This window comes from Crotalus tigris, unplaced genomic scaffold (assembly GCF_016545835.1).
Source record: "Crotalus tigris isolate CLP2741 ecotype Arizona unplaced genomic scaffold, ASM1654583v1 scf7180000024514.4999324561:1519799, whole genome shotgun sequence".
NCBI classification, from domain to species: domain Eukaryota; kingdom Metazoa; phylum Chordata; class Lepidosauria; order Squamata; family Viperidae; genus Crotalus; species Crotalus tigris.
This window is the reverse complement of record NW_024100687.1, coordinates 1,345,276-1,361,919: the sequence shown is the minus strand read 5'-3', so window position 1 is coordinate 1,361,919 and position 16,644 is coordinate 1,345,276. Positions and strand designations below refer to the sequence as shown.

Sequence of the window (16,644 nt, the reverse complement as noted above, 5' to 3'; positions counted from 1 at the left end):
GGACTTCAACTCCCAGAATTCCACAGCCAGCATTGTTGGCTGTGGAATTCTGGGAGTTAAAGTCCACATGCCTTAAAATTGTCAAGGTTGAGAAACACTGCACTAAAATTTTCCAGGGCTACTCTAGGATTATGTTCCTTACGATAGTAGAAAGACTTAACAATGGTTTGGATTTGATTTGATTTTTCCTGAAATATATATTTTTTAAGTGCCAGGAAATGATGGCAGCCTTGCAGTAGTAAAAGATAGGGTTGTGTCATTGATTCTTTAGTAGTGCACTGCAAATAAATATGGCTGACTGGGTAGTGATTGATTTAATCAGCCATGTGGTTTAAATATATTTAATCCACTTTGTATAGATGTATCCCTGGTCTGATTTATGTTTAAATTTATTTTTAATTAAATTAATTGGGACACTGACTTTTCTTTGATTTATCAGATATATCCAGCATTTCCCATTTTGGGAACAGTCTCAAGATAGGATTAGAAAGTTATTTTATGCATAGTTGCACTCAGTTTTCCCTCTCCCCACTTTCTTTTTGTATGATACACTGAAGGATCATTTTCACAATATTTATCCAAATCTATGAAAAAAAAACCTAGGAGCTGCACTCTAACATTAACTCTTAATGTTAATTAAGGGTTACACATTAACATTATGTAAGGGTTAAACATTAACCCTTAATAGGTTAATATTAACTATACTTGGGATAGGAGTATTTGATTGTTTCTGTTTTTGAACCTTACTGAAAATTATGAATCTAGAAAGTGGATTAACTCAGGAACTGGATTGCGTGCACAATGTGAACAGACTCAACATTTAATAGAAGGGTGGGACTGCTGGACCCTTCAGGTGGAGAGGCCAGCCCGCCATGCTCTGGATATTTGCCATCTGTTTTCTTTCAAGCATGAGCCATTTTCTAGCCATTTCCTGAATTCAGTGGTATGTCGGTATGGGCTTGCCCCTATTACAAACATTAATTTGTATCAAAGGGAACTGCAATATTTTTTGTAAAACATTTTATAAGCTTGTCATGTGCAAAAGAAAAAAATGAATAACCTACCTTCTTAAAAGTAGGTTATTTTCTTGAAAACTTCCAGTAATGGAGCATCCACAAGTCCAGGGGGCAAACTATTTCATTGCTTAGTAGTTCTTACTGTCAAATAAATGAGCCATTTTGCAGTGGGCATTTACCTATTGGGCTCTTGTGAGTTAACACTAAACACATTAGGAACATTTTTTCCATAGTCAAATTGACTCAAATAAATTCATTCATTCATTCATCTATCCATCCATCCATCCATCCATCCATCCATCCATCCATCCATCCATTCCTCTTCCAACAAGTAGGTCTGGTGGTTGGTGTGTCCTTTCCAATGCAAGCTATTTTACTATTGTTAAAATAACATTCTAATGAGTCAAGATCCGTCTGTCCCTCACCTTTCCTTTTCCTTTTTTCCACCTTTTCCTAGTTTCCTTTCAAGATGTTGCTTTGTCAGTACTGCCACCTACTGCCTTATTTTAGTTTATATATTTTAAAATTTATTTTACACATTGGTTGTTATTACCTTGGGACAAAAGCTGATTAAAATTGAAAAAGTATGTATCAGGTTCAGCAACCTTTTTTCCAACAGCAAGCAGTCCAGACCATAAACAGGGCATTATTCCTATGGCTCTTTATTGTTATTTCAGAACAATTGTGTAAAAATATTATGGGCCTTTCAAGTTCAGAAAGACTGACATCAAAAACAGAACACGATGTATGTCATAGTAGGTGAAGCTTTACATATAGATGTGGCACTACCAAGCGAAGAATAGTTCAAAAGCAAGTGGAAAGGATTGTAAATGTCAGAGTACACTGGAAAGGGTTTCTCCATAGTTTTTGGAATGTTAGCAGTTTTGACAGAATTGTCAAAAGAGCTCAAAAAATTATATTTATCCTCAAAACATTTAGCTTAAATAAAAAAATAGTGTTACTTGGAATTGCTTCTCAAAGCGCCCAAACACATAAACAAAACATGAAAAAAGAAGAGAGACACGCATCAGAGATGGAACACATTACTTTGTTTTTCCTTAAGGAGCCGTGGTTGCACAGTGGTTAGAATGCAGTATTGCAGGCTGACTCTGCCCACTGCCAGAAGTTTGATTCTGAACGGCTCAAGGTTGACTCAGCCTTCCATCCTTCCGAGATCAGTAAAATGAAGACCCAGATTGTTGGAGGCAAAATGCGGACTCTGTAAACTGCTTAGAGAGGTCTGTAAAGCACTATGAAGTGGTATATGTGACAAGCTTGTAAAATGTTTTACAAAAACATTTGCACTTCATTATAAACTGCCCAGAATTGCCTCAAATTGCAAGATGGGCAGAACATAAATTTAAATAAATAAATAAATGAGTACATTGCAGGCCTGTGACCACAAGACATTGTAAATGCCTGTAAACCAGTTGCCAAGCCCCCAAAATGCAGTTGTGAGACCATGGAGAGGAGATGGCCATCAAAACGTCAGAACCAGGTTGTAGGTTTTGAGGGGTTCATTATAACTTGACAATTGCTAAATCATTGGTTAAGGACTATCTGTAGTTCCATCCAACAATCTTCGCAGAGGAGATGGAATATGTGTTCTGAACTCCCAAGCCTCCATGCAATTCTGTTGCAGATATGTAAAGAAATTTGCTTTTCCCCGTTCCTATTTTGGGCACAGTTAAGCAACCAAAGGCTTCTGAACAACAGTTACTAGAATCCTTATTCATTGGCCTTTTTGTTTGGTGCTAATGGGAACCGTAGTCCAAATCATCTACCACTCTGTTGTCTAACCCTTGTTCTCCAGCAAATAAAACATTTGGTTAAAACATTTCTAATTGTTTTATCATTATTGTTTCCAAGCCAGACCACTTTTTAAATGTTATAAGGATCATCCGTCTGCTTCTTTTCTGAAACTAATCATTTATTTATTTGCATCCAACATAGGAATGTGTACTGTTTTTGAAATGTTATTGTGTTAATAAATAATTGCAATTACCCCCTAGGGATTTTTTTAAAAAAAAATTGAAAAGCTAAGCACAGACAGTACATTGCAGTAATTAAAATAAAATTAAAACATGATCAATGTGAGTTTTTCATTTATTTTAACCATATGTTGTAACAAACCCAATGTTTTTCTTTCTTCTAGAATGTATGAATTGCACAAAGCTCACAGATATGACTGAAAGGCTGAATATCTTGGAAGCCAAAGTAAGTACATTTTTCAAGAAACCATTTGGATGTCTGAGAATACTCCCTACCTTTGGCCTTCATCTACCTGACTTCATTGATCTCAGCTGTCGTAAAATATCCTATCCCACTTTTCTGGAGCATCCCCCAGACTCTAATTTAAAACAGCAATTTCCAATCTTCCGGCTTTGAGGACTGGCAGAGGGGGGGGAGACAGAGGGAATTCTTATGCACAAGTGGCAGGTGTGCACGCATGTACACAGCTCCATTTGCGTGAGTGGCGAGCCACACGCCTGCTGCTTGCACATACAGAGCTTTGCAAATGCGTGAGTGTGTGCACTCACCCACCACTTCCACGGCCTGGTTCCAAATGGACTGGTGGGGATCCTTCATTTAAAAGACTTCAACCATTCTCCTTTAATTTATGAATAGAAAAATGTTCATGGTCATAGAATTGGACAAGATCTTAGAAGACACACACCAGTTCAATCTGCTGCTTAGTGTAGGATCTGAGAAAATCTTTTAAACAAATGACTATCCAGTGTCTATCTGAAGATGACCACCAAGGGGGAGGAATAGGCCACTTTATAACTGGAGGTGTAAATTGAATGGCATTGATTCTTTAGCACCTCTTGGCCTACAGATCTCAAGTAGGCAGTAGGGTATAGATAGTATTAAGGATCGATTCTCTGTCCCTTTTTTTAATCTGTTAGGATCCTAATTTATGACCATTTTCTTCCCAAATACAGATGCACACAGAACATGTGCTCTTTGATTTGGTAAAATATAGCTAGCTAGGTGCTAGCATTATCTATTCCCATAATCTACTTCCTGTTATAGTTATATCCTGCTTCACTAATAATTGCTCAGGTCAGATTTCTTCTCTCAGGAATGTTCACACATGTTTGTGGAATGTTTTAATTTCCAACATTCATGAGTCAATCTCTTATCGTCAAGAAATTTCCTCATAACATCTCATTTGAATCTATTACCATGAAGTCTCAATCCATCAGTACTGATCTTGTATGATGCCAGCTTTCTTTCTTTCCTCAAAATCATAACACGACATGTTATCAAGGTTACTGTGGGCTGGACGGAAGGAAACCTCTGATTTATTTGTATCACAAGCTAGGGATCTTTTTCACAGAGGAGGATGTAAATGTATATTAGTCCTAGATTTTAACGGAGGTGGAAAGATCACATCTTTATGGAAACAAATAGAATTTGAAAAGTCCGGAAGCAACATTTTCTTCACATCTGCCATTAACTAAAATTCACCCAAAGAAATGAAAGACAGCCCTTATCTGTTTTTTTCTGGTTTCAAAATTTGTATTAGTTTATCAAAACAGAAAATAACAACAACAAAAAAATGAAAATAATGGTAAAGTCGATAAGAAATTCCTGAAATCTCAATCCCAAGTTTGTGGGCATCTTGTTAAGGTATGCCTGGGAGGCATCTGGGTTCATACAGTCCATTCCCATGAACTTGTCCAAAACTAATTTGCTCTGAGAAATCAAGCTTCTTTGTTTGTCCCCCCCCCCCCATTGTTATAGTATCTAGATACTGTTGGATTGACTTTCCCCACCCAAAAATGGAAGGATTTTTTTTTATCCTATGTTGACTAATGCATCTCTTCCCTTCCCCATGCACACTCTTGTCCTTAAATTGCTAAGACCCCAAGATTTCCCTGTCTACTATATTTCCTTTGCGTCTTTGTGGCATAGTTAGTAGTGTTAATGGTTTGGCTTTCCTTGCTGCACCTCATTTCCCATTAAACCTAGCTGCTAGAGCCAGTGGCTAACTGCCTGAGGATGGGTTGATTGAGAATTTTCTTTTGTATGAGATTCCCTTGACCAATTCAGTTGAGCTGATTCCCACCACATAACTTAGGTACCATCCCAAGTGAAAAGTCACCAAAACAGATAAAGCTGTTGCTGCTTTAGGCCAGGAGATTTGATCTTTTGAAGTTCAACTTCAGGAAGTAGAACTTAGGAAGAATATATTATGTGCATAGATTTTTAAGATTTTCATTTTTTTTCCGTTAAACTAGACATATCCAATTCCTGCAACCATTCTTCATGTGGTTTAGCCTCTAGCCCCCTAATCATCTTTGTTATTCTTTTCTTTTTGGTTATTGTGGATCTTCGTTTCCAAGGCCACCAGCACTTGACCAACCATGAAGCCTTGTGTGTACATGGCTGCATGTAGTGTATACAGTATATGCTATTTAAAACTATACTTAGGTATTAGATTTCACAATGCATAATCTGTCCAGGACTATCTATATTTGTCAGGTTCTCTGGAGCCCAGTTTTTTATTGTCCGATCTGCTATAAGCTTTTAGCAAAATCCATGGTGGATTATGAATAGTCTGTTAGAAATTTAAGGTTTGGACCACTCTTTGAAAACTTGCAGTTATCTGATTTGATATCATGCATCCCAGTGAAAGGCATAGGCTGTGGTGTCCTGGATATGAGGACATGAGATTACACAAATGCTAGTTATGATTGATTCCATGTGTGATTGCTAAACGACCACATGCTTTTTGCATGATCGCTCTTTTTTTGTAATATAATTCTCTCTCTCTGCCAGGCTCCAAATTATAACTTTCCCCCATATCATTAAAAGGCTTGTGCTTATTTATTTCAAGCAAAATAGAGTGTTTCGTTCCACACATTTAATTTAAATACATTTTTCTTAATAACTGTTAACAGCTATGTGAGATGAAATGCCGTCTTATCTACATCTACTCAGAAATAAGTCCCAGTGAATTAAATTATGCTTTCTTATAGATAAATGTGCCTACAAATGCAGACTTAATTTAATAAGGGGTCTGGAGGCTAAATCACATGATAAATGGTTGAGAGAGCTAGTTATGTCTAGCCTATAGAAGAGAAGGATTAGGAGGGACGTAATGTCTATCTTCCAGTACTTGAGAGCTGTCATAGAGAAGAGGGGATTTACTTATTCTCTAACCTAAGCCACTAGAGGGCAGGAAAAGAAGTAATGGGTGAAAACTTATTAAAAGAAACCAATGGACTCCAGAAGATGGTAGAGGACAGGAAGACCTGGAGGAACGTTGTCCATGGGGTCGCGATGGGTCAGAGACACGACTTCGCAATTAACAACAAGAAGAAGAAGAAGTAAGGAGAAATTTTCTAACAGTGAGAACAATTAATCAATGGAATAGCTTGTCTCCAGGAGATGTGGGTGCTCCATCACTGGAGGTTTTCAAAAATAGACTGGACAAACCATTTGACTGGGATGGTAACATCTCTTGTCTTGAGCAGGGAGTTGGACTAGAAGACCTCTGTGGTTCCTTCCATCCCTATGATTCTATGCTCTGTGTTCTAGAAACTACCAAACAAGGTTAGTAAGTTATGTAGAAAACATTTGCAGCTGCCTAAGCTGTAGTAAATTCTAGGAGTATATGGTCATTCTCAAAGTTCTTACCACTTTCATTTCCTTTACCACTTACTCCTTGTTAGTAAGTATTAAGTCCAGTATAGCTGATTCTCTAGATCTTTCTCCACTGCAGTTGTCTACAAGATATGTCAAGAAATTATTGGATCTCCCACTTACTGCAGAGTATGATTCCAAGTGATGTCAAGGAAATTGAAATCCTTCATTTTCACTAAAGTGTTTCCTGGATATCTTGATCATCCAGTCTGCAAAAATTTCACCTGTATCTTTTGCTTGGTTGAATTGCCTGTAGTACATGCCCACAACATCATTTTTGTTTTGTTGTTTTCAGTCTTAATATTTACCCAAGCACTTTCAACAGGGTTTTCCTCCCTGATGTGTTGTTGTTATTAAATTTATTTGCTGCCAAACTCCCAGTGACTTATTAATTTCTGTATAAATGTGTCTTTATATACAATGAGATTCTCCTTTTGTCGGATCTGTTTCTTCTGAACAAATTAAATCTTTCTTGCACAGTATTCCAATTATGATATCCATCCCAGCTAGTGTCTGTAATACTTTCAATGTCATCTTTATTCTCCTTTAGGTTTGCCTGTTTGCTGTCCATACAGGCATCTGAGCCCTTTAGTAATGCTCTTTTAAAAATTTCTCTGCTGTATCTCCTAGTGCAGAGTTCCCCAACATTTACATTTTTGTGGACTGGCGGTGGGGGTGGAGTTTGCGCACGTGGCTGGCAAGTGTGTGTGTGTGTGCACAGCTCTATTTGCATGAATGGCATACAAATGCTCCTGCCTCTCACTTAAATGGAGCGCATGTGCATATGCTCTCTGATGCTCACCTCTGCTCGCACAACTGAAGATATGCATGCACGTGCACCCGCTTGCCGGCCATTTCCACAGCCCAGTTGCAACTCCTCACGGCCCACAGGTTGAGGACCCCTGTCTTGGTGTATGTAAGATACAGTATACTAACTTTAGACTTGTGTTTTAAGTGTGGTTCTAAGAAATAGAACCCCTAGCCCTCCAGATGACTTCAACAATATGTTTTCCAAAGATATTCTTCTTAGGTTTTGCAAGGTGCAGCCTGTCTGCCCCAGAAGTTTTTCCTATAGGTACTAAAGACTGTAACCCAGGGATCCAAAGTTTTCTCGAGGACACCATCCCTTGAGCTAATGATTCAAATACTATTTCAGAGAAATTCCTATTTTCTGCTGGGACAACATTAATCCAGCTGCTCCAGTACTCAAGGACTGATTAGGAGCTGTTCATGGTCCTGATTTTCATTCAAACACCATGTCCTACTCAAAATGACTTGGTATGATTGCCTCCATGTCACTTTCTTATATACAATTTGTTTTGACCATTATGTTTTCCATCCAGATCCTTTTGCTTGAGGCTGCAGAACGAGCTTCACCTTCAGACAATGATCTTCCAATGACAAGAACTACAGCCACTTGGTATGATGATGTGGTGCCTGATGCTATTCCCCTAGCTAATCCAGGAACAGCCCTGAGGAAACCAATGGGACCTGTTGGTGAGCAGATTGCCTTGTGTTCTCTTCCTGGGCATCTGATTTTCATAAAAATGGGAAATGCCATGTATTTCCTAGTAGGCCAATTCTGTCTTTTTTCTGCATTGAATTTGTGGTTCATTATTTCAATCAAATAACATTATGTCTGGGCTCACGCCAAGAAATTTAATCATTAGTTATAGCATTATCATTTGCTATACAAGTATCTTACTTATTTAAGTAAGTAAGTAACCAACCTTTCTGAAAAAAGTATGTTTAGACATTGTCCAAGAAAAGGGGAAATCCTGTTGGATCTTCATAAAGAGAGAAGTCTTCCCCTACGCCAGGCATGTCAAACTTGCAACGTCACATGACGTGTCGCAATGTATCGCAACTCTTTTTCCATTGCCAGCAATAGGGTGGGCACGGTTTCAGCATGATACATCCGGCCTGCAGGCTGGCAGTTTGACACCCCTGCCCTATGCAGTCAGCTCTGCAAATAAGCTGTTCCCAATATTCACTAATTCACAATGTCTAGAGACATGGATGTCCACAACTACGGCCACTTTTATCAAAATAATGAAAGCAGCATCACACTGCTCCTTTTGGACCTCTGCATAATATCATGAGCATGGTGTCATTATGATGTCATCATAAAAGACGTGAGTCTTGTGTCATGGGACTGTGATGCTGCTTTTATCCCAATGACCAATGCTACTTGACCTCTTTTACCAGTTTCCCTTGGTTGAAATAGTAATGGATAGGTTGCAAGTATATGGCCATCACTTCCCTGTTACTCTGTTGTCTCTGTCTCTGTCTCTGTCTTCCCCCCCCTCTCTCTCTCACACACACACACAGAGAGAGAGAGAGAGAGAGAGAGGGAGGGAGGGAGGGAGGGAGGGAGAGATGCTTCGGAAATGAGTGATCAAAGACAGAGGAAGTCTTTCTTTCAAGCTTTCCTTCCACCAGTAATAATGATGTTAGGATGTTAGTGGTAATTTCTCATTATATATGTAATAGCACTTGTTCTCTCTTCCCATCCTCTGGTAGAAGAAGATTGTCTGAGTGACAGGGAAGGGCTGGAAAAGGGAAAAGAAGGGGTAAAATTAATTAAGTGAAAAATGGTCTTAGGGAGAAATCTTCCAGGGAAGGCAGTGCAGAAAGAAAAGAGTAGAAAACAGGAGTTCTCTGGGAAAAAGGATTCAAGGATGATTAAGGTGGCTACATGTGGAAACAGGGCAAGAGAAATGGGATTTCAGGATGGAGGTAATTGTGAGGGGGAGGGGAGAGGTTACAGGGGGAAAATGAATGAGGAAGGAAAGTTTAATTTCCTCACTGCAAATTATATTACTTTTTCAAAGTACAGTAATTATTTGATCTGCAAATCTTATTTTTAAATGCAACCTTTTTTTAATTTAGCAAAGCATTAATTAATGGCATACAGGCATTCCTTTAGTTTTGTCATGCTTAAGATCACTGACTATTATTGTATATAATAAATATCCATTATATCCGTGGAGAAACAGACTGTGTGGGATTTATTGGCCTCACTTATTCTTCACAGAATGAATTTAGTTTGGAACAGGCATCAGCTAATCCATCTCATGTCTTAACTTCTTAACAATAATCAGATCATCTATATTTTTTCAACGCATTTGAAAACACTTGCTTGAGAAATAGCTACATACAGTTGCTCAATGTACTTAGCTAGTGATGGAATTTACTCATTTTATGAACCATAAACTGGCTGGGTTCACTCAATGTGCTTAAGTCTCCATTCACTAAACCAAACCCTTACATAAAAATCACCTTAGTTATTTGCAATGGTTGCCTTAGTTGCTATGCAAATGGAGCCACTAAGATTTTGAGTAACTTGGTTAAGCATGTTTTGTATACATAGCTACTAGCAAGGTCTGATTTACTTTTTGTTCTGGAAAATCACAGAATTTGAAGTGGCTTTAAGGCTCATGTAATCCAGTCCTATCCAGTTCAGGAATCCATTTACTATAGTACCCCGACAGAGTCATTCAGATTCAATTTAAGCACTTTCAGTGAAGGAAGAGAAATTCCAAATGGTTGATCTATTTTTGAATATCCCATATCTTTAGGAATGTTTTCCCAATATCCAACCAACATGTACTTTTTTGTAATTTAAACCTATCGTGACCTGTCTTCCAGAAGGACTCTTAAAAAGTATGTCTCATCTTCTACCTGGCAACCTCCAAATATTTGAAGACAGCCATCATGTCTTCCTCCAGTCTTTTCTTCTCCATGCCAAACACAGACAATTTTTTTCAAGCTTTGCCTCTTTTTTCATATTATCTCTCAGACTTAAATATGTGTTGGACCCATTGTAATTATTTGAGAGTGGTGGGAGAAAAAGGCTTATCTTAGACTTGATCTGGGTCTTATTAAAAATAGTTGCAAGCTGATCTCATGCTGAATATGTAAAATGTTTATTTTGGGACAGAAATTTCAAGGAGATCCCTGCTGCAGCGGAATTTTTGGCAGTGTTTATCAATTAAGAACACAGTTTGTGAACCAATTAGGAAGGTGTGAATTATTATTCTTGATATGTTATGAGCAGTTTCCTATTAATGAATATCTTATAGTTAGACTGCTTAATTAGGTATTTAAATGTTGCTTTCTCATTCAACTTTTTTGACTGTAATAAAGATACATATAGACACATAACTATATTTGTAAGCATTGCAATAGCACTTGGACTTCTATACTGCTTCACAGTGCTTTACAGTCCTATCTAAGCAGCTTTACATAGTCAGCATATACTACTAGTACTACTACTACTACTACTACTACTACTACTAATAATAATAATAATAATAATTGGAAGGGACCTTGGAAGTCTTCTAGTCTAACCCTTTGCTCAGGCAGGAACCCTACACCACCTACACCGTGAGGATTGAACACCTGGCAGTCAGCAGAATTAGTCTGCAGTATTGCGTTCTAACCACTGTGACAACATGAAACTGACTCCTGTTGTTAGACACTGTTGCTTTCCCTTTGAACCAAAGTGTTTATGCTTGTATTTTTAGGGCTACCAGGGCCAACTGGGAGACCAGGACTGCAAGGCCCAAAGGGGGAAAAGGGAGAGATTGGTGAAAGAGGACCAGCTGGATCACCAGGTGAGTGGAAGAGAGAAACAGCTACACTTATGGGAGGACAATATGGAGCCTGAGTTGGCAGATTTCATGAAGATACTTGAAATTGGGCTACATGTTACGTGGCAATTCTGTAGCTTCCAGATGAACCATATTCCCATAGTCCTCATCAGCACAGTGATTTAGATTATAGGAAGGGATTGCAGGGACCTGGAGCCCAGCACACTCAAACACAAATCTTCAGTCTTGATGGCTGAATTGAGTTTTCTTCTTGGCTATCCTTTCTAATCCCAATGTTATTAAAGCAGTTTGTTTCCAAAACTGAAAAACAGGTCTCTGTAATTTATTCCATTTAAGAATACATGATTCATCATAGGTCCTCATTTTATTAATGAACATCACATGCATCATCAAAGGCAACAATTTCTCATCAGTAGGAGTATGTTTTATTTTTTTAGAACAGTTTTGTGCTTAAAATCTGCATGGCACTCAATACAGGTGATAGAAGTGGGGGGGCATTGATCATTTTTAACATTACTGCTTGGTTGCAACTCTTCCTCTTATTCCTCAAGGTTATTCTCACAGCTTATTACACTTCTCCTGCTTAGCTCTCTAGGTGATGGAGGAACATCCTGTTTCGTGCTTATTCCCTGCAGCTTCTGAGCTGATATGGTCAAAAACCCTTAGTGAGATTGTCCTGTATCACTGCCCCTTCACCTTTCACTGCCTACCAATGTAGAAAGCACTCCATCCTTGAAAAAAATGTAACTGGTTCTGAACTGTTCAGAGTGAGCTTGGATGAGCTAAGACCTAGAAGCCCTGATCGCTGGAATTGCAAAATTGCATATGAGATTTACTCACGAATTTCTCCCTATATTCCAGTTGTTTAGACTGTGAAGTCTAAACAACTGGAATATACCAAGTAAGAAGATGCCATGTGATACCTTTCAAATTTGGAGAAATGTTTTCTGTCCAATTTCTGGGCATACTTATACTGTTACATATCTGGGAACAAGTCAACTGATGAGTTACCATGTTTATTTACATGGCACCATTTTTCTACAACCTACTGTTCTTCAGATACAACTTCCACTTTCCCAGGCAGAAATGTAATTTGAGAAAAGGTCTTAGGCTTGACCCTCCCTAATTCTTTTGTAGATAAAGATAGGAAGGGGGAGGTGCTTTCAGACTTGGAAGACTGATGTCAGCTCTTCAAGGTAGACCAGACTTGGAAACCAAAGTTATAAATACTAAAACTACTTTTGTAGTAATAGTAATCTTTCAGATCTGAATGTGCCTTCCCTCTCTCTGCTAATATTTTTACCAGCTTTGAAGTCCATTCCTCCAGCATAAGAGAGGATTTTGCCTCCTTGCACCATAAGAGGGCACATGGCAACCAGATGTAAATGCAAACAAGTTGCCAAGCACCCAACATGTGGTCATGTGACTGGGGGGAGAGCAGTACAGCTTTTTACAATGGCTAGAAGTGCTCTATGGGTTGAAAAGCACCTCTTTTGAGACTGCAAATGGTCATTAAAGATAAAGGTTGTAAATCAAGAACTACCTGTATAGTTCTTTGCAACCTTTTATGCTGGACTGAGGATGCTTCCCCACCCAGGCCAGCCATTCAGTTTTTTTGGAGAGGACTAAGAAAAGTTCCTCTTCAAATTGAAGCTTACTTGAGCAGCCAATTCTCCTCAAGTTGGTATACATTCCTCTACCATTTAGACTTTTTTTTTTTTTACAAGCTGGCTTATTCCTTGGTTCTTAGTTGCTTTGTAGCTCAACTGGACACACTAATATTCTTTTGCTCTGGTCTCCTCCTCACAGCCAGGACTTTCTCCACCAATGTCTAGAATTGGCATGCAAAATATTTATGCTTGATAATCCAATGTTGGGAGGAAGTGGTTTGATAGACTGGGGGGGGGGGATGGAATGACTCATGCTTGGCCATGCCTTAGCTGTGATAGAAAGTTGTCCTTCCTTTATCAATGTTTCACATATTTCAAGCAAGATTTTTTGCATTAAGGAACAGGCTCCGTGACAGATGCCTTAAGGCTCAGCTTAATCCTCAGCAAAACTAATGCACTTCCAGTGCTCTGAGGAATCCTGACTCTTTCTTTGCTCTGAATTCTAGGACAACTTGGACCTCCAGGACCTAGAGGATATACTGGTGAGACAGGGATTCCTGGACCACCAGGGCCACCGGGACCTCCAGCATCTCCAAATTTCCCGTTAACATTTCAACAAGGAGTTCTTTACTCACTGCAGCCCAATGGTGAAAAAGAAAGTAGGTTTACACATGGTTTGAAAAAGAAATGCATACCCAGTAAACTGTATATGCACATAAAGAGTTGTTGAGGTATACTGGTGAAAGTCCTGAACTTTGGGGGGGGGGGGAAGACCCAGGTTTAAGCCCCTCCTCAGCCATGGAATCTCCTTGGTACCAGTTCCTCACTGTCAACTCAACCTCCCTCACAGGGTTGCTGAAACAGGAGGGGGAAGTGTCTTGAGCTCCTGAATAAAAAACAGGAGCTATATAAATAATTACAAAGAAAAAAATACATATAACTTACTATTGCAAAAAACAATTGTTGAATGAGGGATGGCCACATAGGTAGTTGTTGATGGGCATATGTTGAAGTTCTTGTCATTATTGACCATTCTGACATTTCCCTGCCGTCTTGTTTTATGCTATCCCTCTTACTTCCAACAATCCTGTCTTCTCTGAGTTTCTGCAAGCATAACAAGAATGAAGAGATGGAAGAGTAGCCTTCTTTTGATTTTTTTATTCTCTTCCTCTATGTGTAACCTGAACCTAGAGAAAGGGCAAGCACGTGAGCTCTGTGCAGAGAGTAAGGAAGAGGATCTTGATGGAGATACGCAAGACGTGTAGCCAGGCTCAAGGTCATCCTCCTTACTCTCTACATCAGTGTTTTTCAACCTTGGCAACTTTAAGATGTGTGGACAGCTGGGGAATTCTGGGATTGAAGTTGCCAAGGTTGAAAAATATTGCTCTGCATCATGGTACCTTGAACAACTCTCTTCTAAGCCTTCTCTTTCCAAAAAGAAATATCATCCCAGTGGTTTCTGAAGTAAAAAAAAAAAAGTGTTGGATAGAGGAGCTAAAATGATCAAGTGATTGGATAAAGATGATCCCCATTGGAAAAACAATAAATGTTCAGGACTGTTTAGAAGGGCAAGGAAAGAAAACCACGGGGGAGGGGACAGTGGCCATCCTAAAAATTTTGGGCTAGAATGCCTATCATGCTGCCCACTGATTGACAGAAATGTGGGTGTGCCTGGATGTTAAAATGGAGATTTTTTAAGGAGCTTCAACCTATTTATTCTTAACTATAAATTTGCATTTTATTTTTATCATTGTTTGCTGCTCAGAGTTTTTTTGGCAGATGGGGAGATATATACATTTGATTAATACATTAATTAATAAACAATCTGAGTTTCAAGGCTGTCTTGAGGACAACATGTTCCCAACCCTTGTGGCTGAAGGGTGGTTAAAAAAAGTATGACAGAGAGAGAAAGAGAGAGAGCGACCAAGATGGAGACTATGTAACATACTGATTTCAATATCGGTCATTTAGGACAAATACAAAAAATATGATTGTAGTTATAAGATATACCTTAAAGGTTACTGGAGAGACTGCATGGGTGGGAGGAGGATATGCCATGATTCCCCTATTTCCCTCTCATTTGCCCCTTCCATCAACTGGAAGACCACTTTTATCCTCTAAATCAGCACCGAGCTGGCCTCTGAAGCACACTTTGTGAGGCTTCCAGAATGGCTGCCTATGCGGGTACACATGATAGCCACCTCCCAAGGCATCTCCAGAAGGATCATCTCAGAGCAACATGGCTTGGGCATGTCTGGGGTGGCAAGTTATTCTAGAAAGGCACGAACATTACCTTGAGTGTAGTAAAGCCTTTGCTGCAGATTAGGAAGATAGAACTTGCCCCATACTCACTGTCTGTCCCTGTCTATCTCTTGAGAGGCGAGAGTAAGGAAGATGACCTTGCTTGAGATATGCAATTTCTGTTGCTTAGGCAAAAGGGGCACAATTCATTGAACCATAAAAAGGAGGAGAAGGTCCAGCACAATCAGACCTGCATGATTTGTTTACTGTAGCCAATCTCAATAAAGATAGCTTTAACCTTCCTGTGATTTCTTGGCCTTATCTGTCTAATGAGGCTGACGTTGCTCTGGTTTGCCTAATATTTGGGCCAGTCCTGAATATATCCACGAAACTTTGCATAAGCAATTTTGAAAAGGGATTAGGCAAATTGTTTTCTATATATTTGGTTATTTATTCACATTTATTTAACCTATTTTATTTATTCAATTTATTCTGTCCTTTTTATTTTTATTTGACCATTGAAGGCAGCTAACATCAGAATACAGAAGTATTGAAAAACTAAGACCAATGTTGACATTGTTGATTCATGAAGACTGTTGCATTACCCAAATAGAAGTTCCAGATTTGATAGAATCCTAGGAAACTGATACTTGAGCCATCAAATCCAACCCCCTCCTTAGTGCTGGAATCCAAATTAAAACTTCCAGAGAGATGTTCAATGTCTCCCTGAACACCCCTCCCCCCACAAATCTTCAAATATAATCTATCATCTCTCTGGGTAATTGGTTCTGGTTTCAAATTGCCCTTAGCATTAGGAAGTTTCATATTTAACTGGAATCTATCTTCCTATAAATTAAATTCATTATTCTGTGAACTGTATTTTGGAATAGTTTAGAGAAGAGATCTTCATCTCCTATGTTATACTCCTTTCAAGTATTTGAATGTATTTAATTTATAGCTTTTGGTCCTGCTACTTGTGGATTTCTCACCAGATCTATTTGGCCACTTCAGCTTCATGGCCTTTGGTCTGCAAAGTTAGTCCTTAGCTGTCATCTTCATCAAATTCCAGATTAACTCTTCCCAGAGGGGTGAAACAAACTTTTGGGAAGCAGAACCTATTGCAAAACTTTAAGTTGCAGCTCCAAATTACTAACAGCAGAGGGAAGTAGAACCTAGATAATGGTGAAAAAGCTACTGTTAGCGGCAAACCACTGGTGATTATGATGATGTGCTTTGATGATTATTTTGAAGTTAGTGTTGATTCTTAGCAACCACATAGATAGATTTTTTTTTGCATGATGTTCCTAACCTAGTCTTCTAGATCTTCCAGTGGGGCATTGTGCTGTTGGTCGTCCTGTTGTCTTCTTCCTTCCCCCTTTCCCCCCATTATGGACTTCTCAACGGAATAGATATTTGTATAAGGTATCTGAAGTCCTATAATTTGAGCCTGTCATTTGTGCCTCAAATGAGAATTCTGGATTCATTTGTTTGTTTTCTTGGCTGTCC

General features: G+C 38.9%; 1 protein-coding gene across 5 annotated transcripts in view; it reads left to right on the top strand.

Annotated features, from left to right (window-relative positions):
* COL26A1 (collagen type XXVI alpha 1 chain) overlaps positions 1-16,644 on the top strand; it is a 165,090-nt gene that overhangs the window by 124,304 nt on the left and 24,142 nt on the right. For all 5 annotated transcript variants that reach the window (XM_039333997.1, XM_039333993.1, XM_039333996.1 and 2 more), the window contains 4 exons: positions 3,172-3,233; positions 8,015-8,168; positions 11,201-11,290; positions 13,404-13,556. In XM_039333997.1, the coding sequence (XP_039189931.1) occupies positions 3,172-3,233; positions 8,015-8,168; positions 11,201-11,290; positions 13,404-13,556 (459 nt within the window). The remainder of the gene's footprint in view (positions 1-3,171; positions 3,234-8,014; positions 8,169-11,200; positions 11,291-13,403; positions 13,557-16,644) is intronic.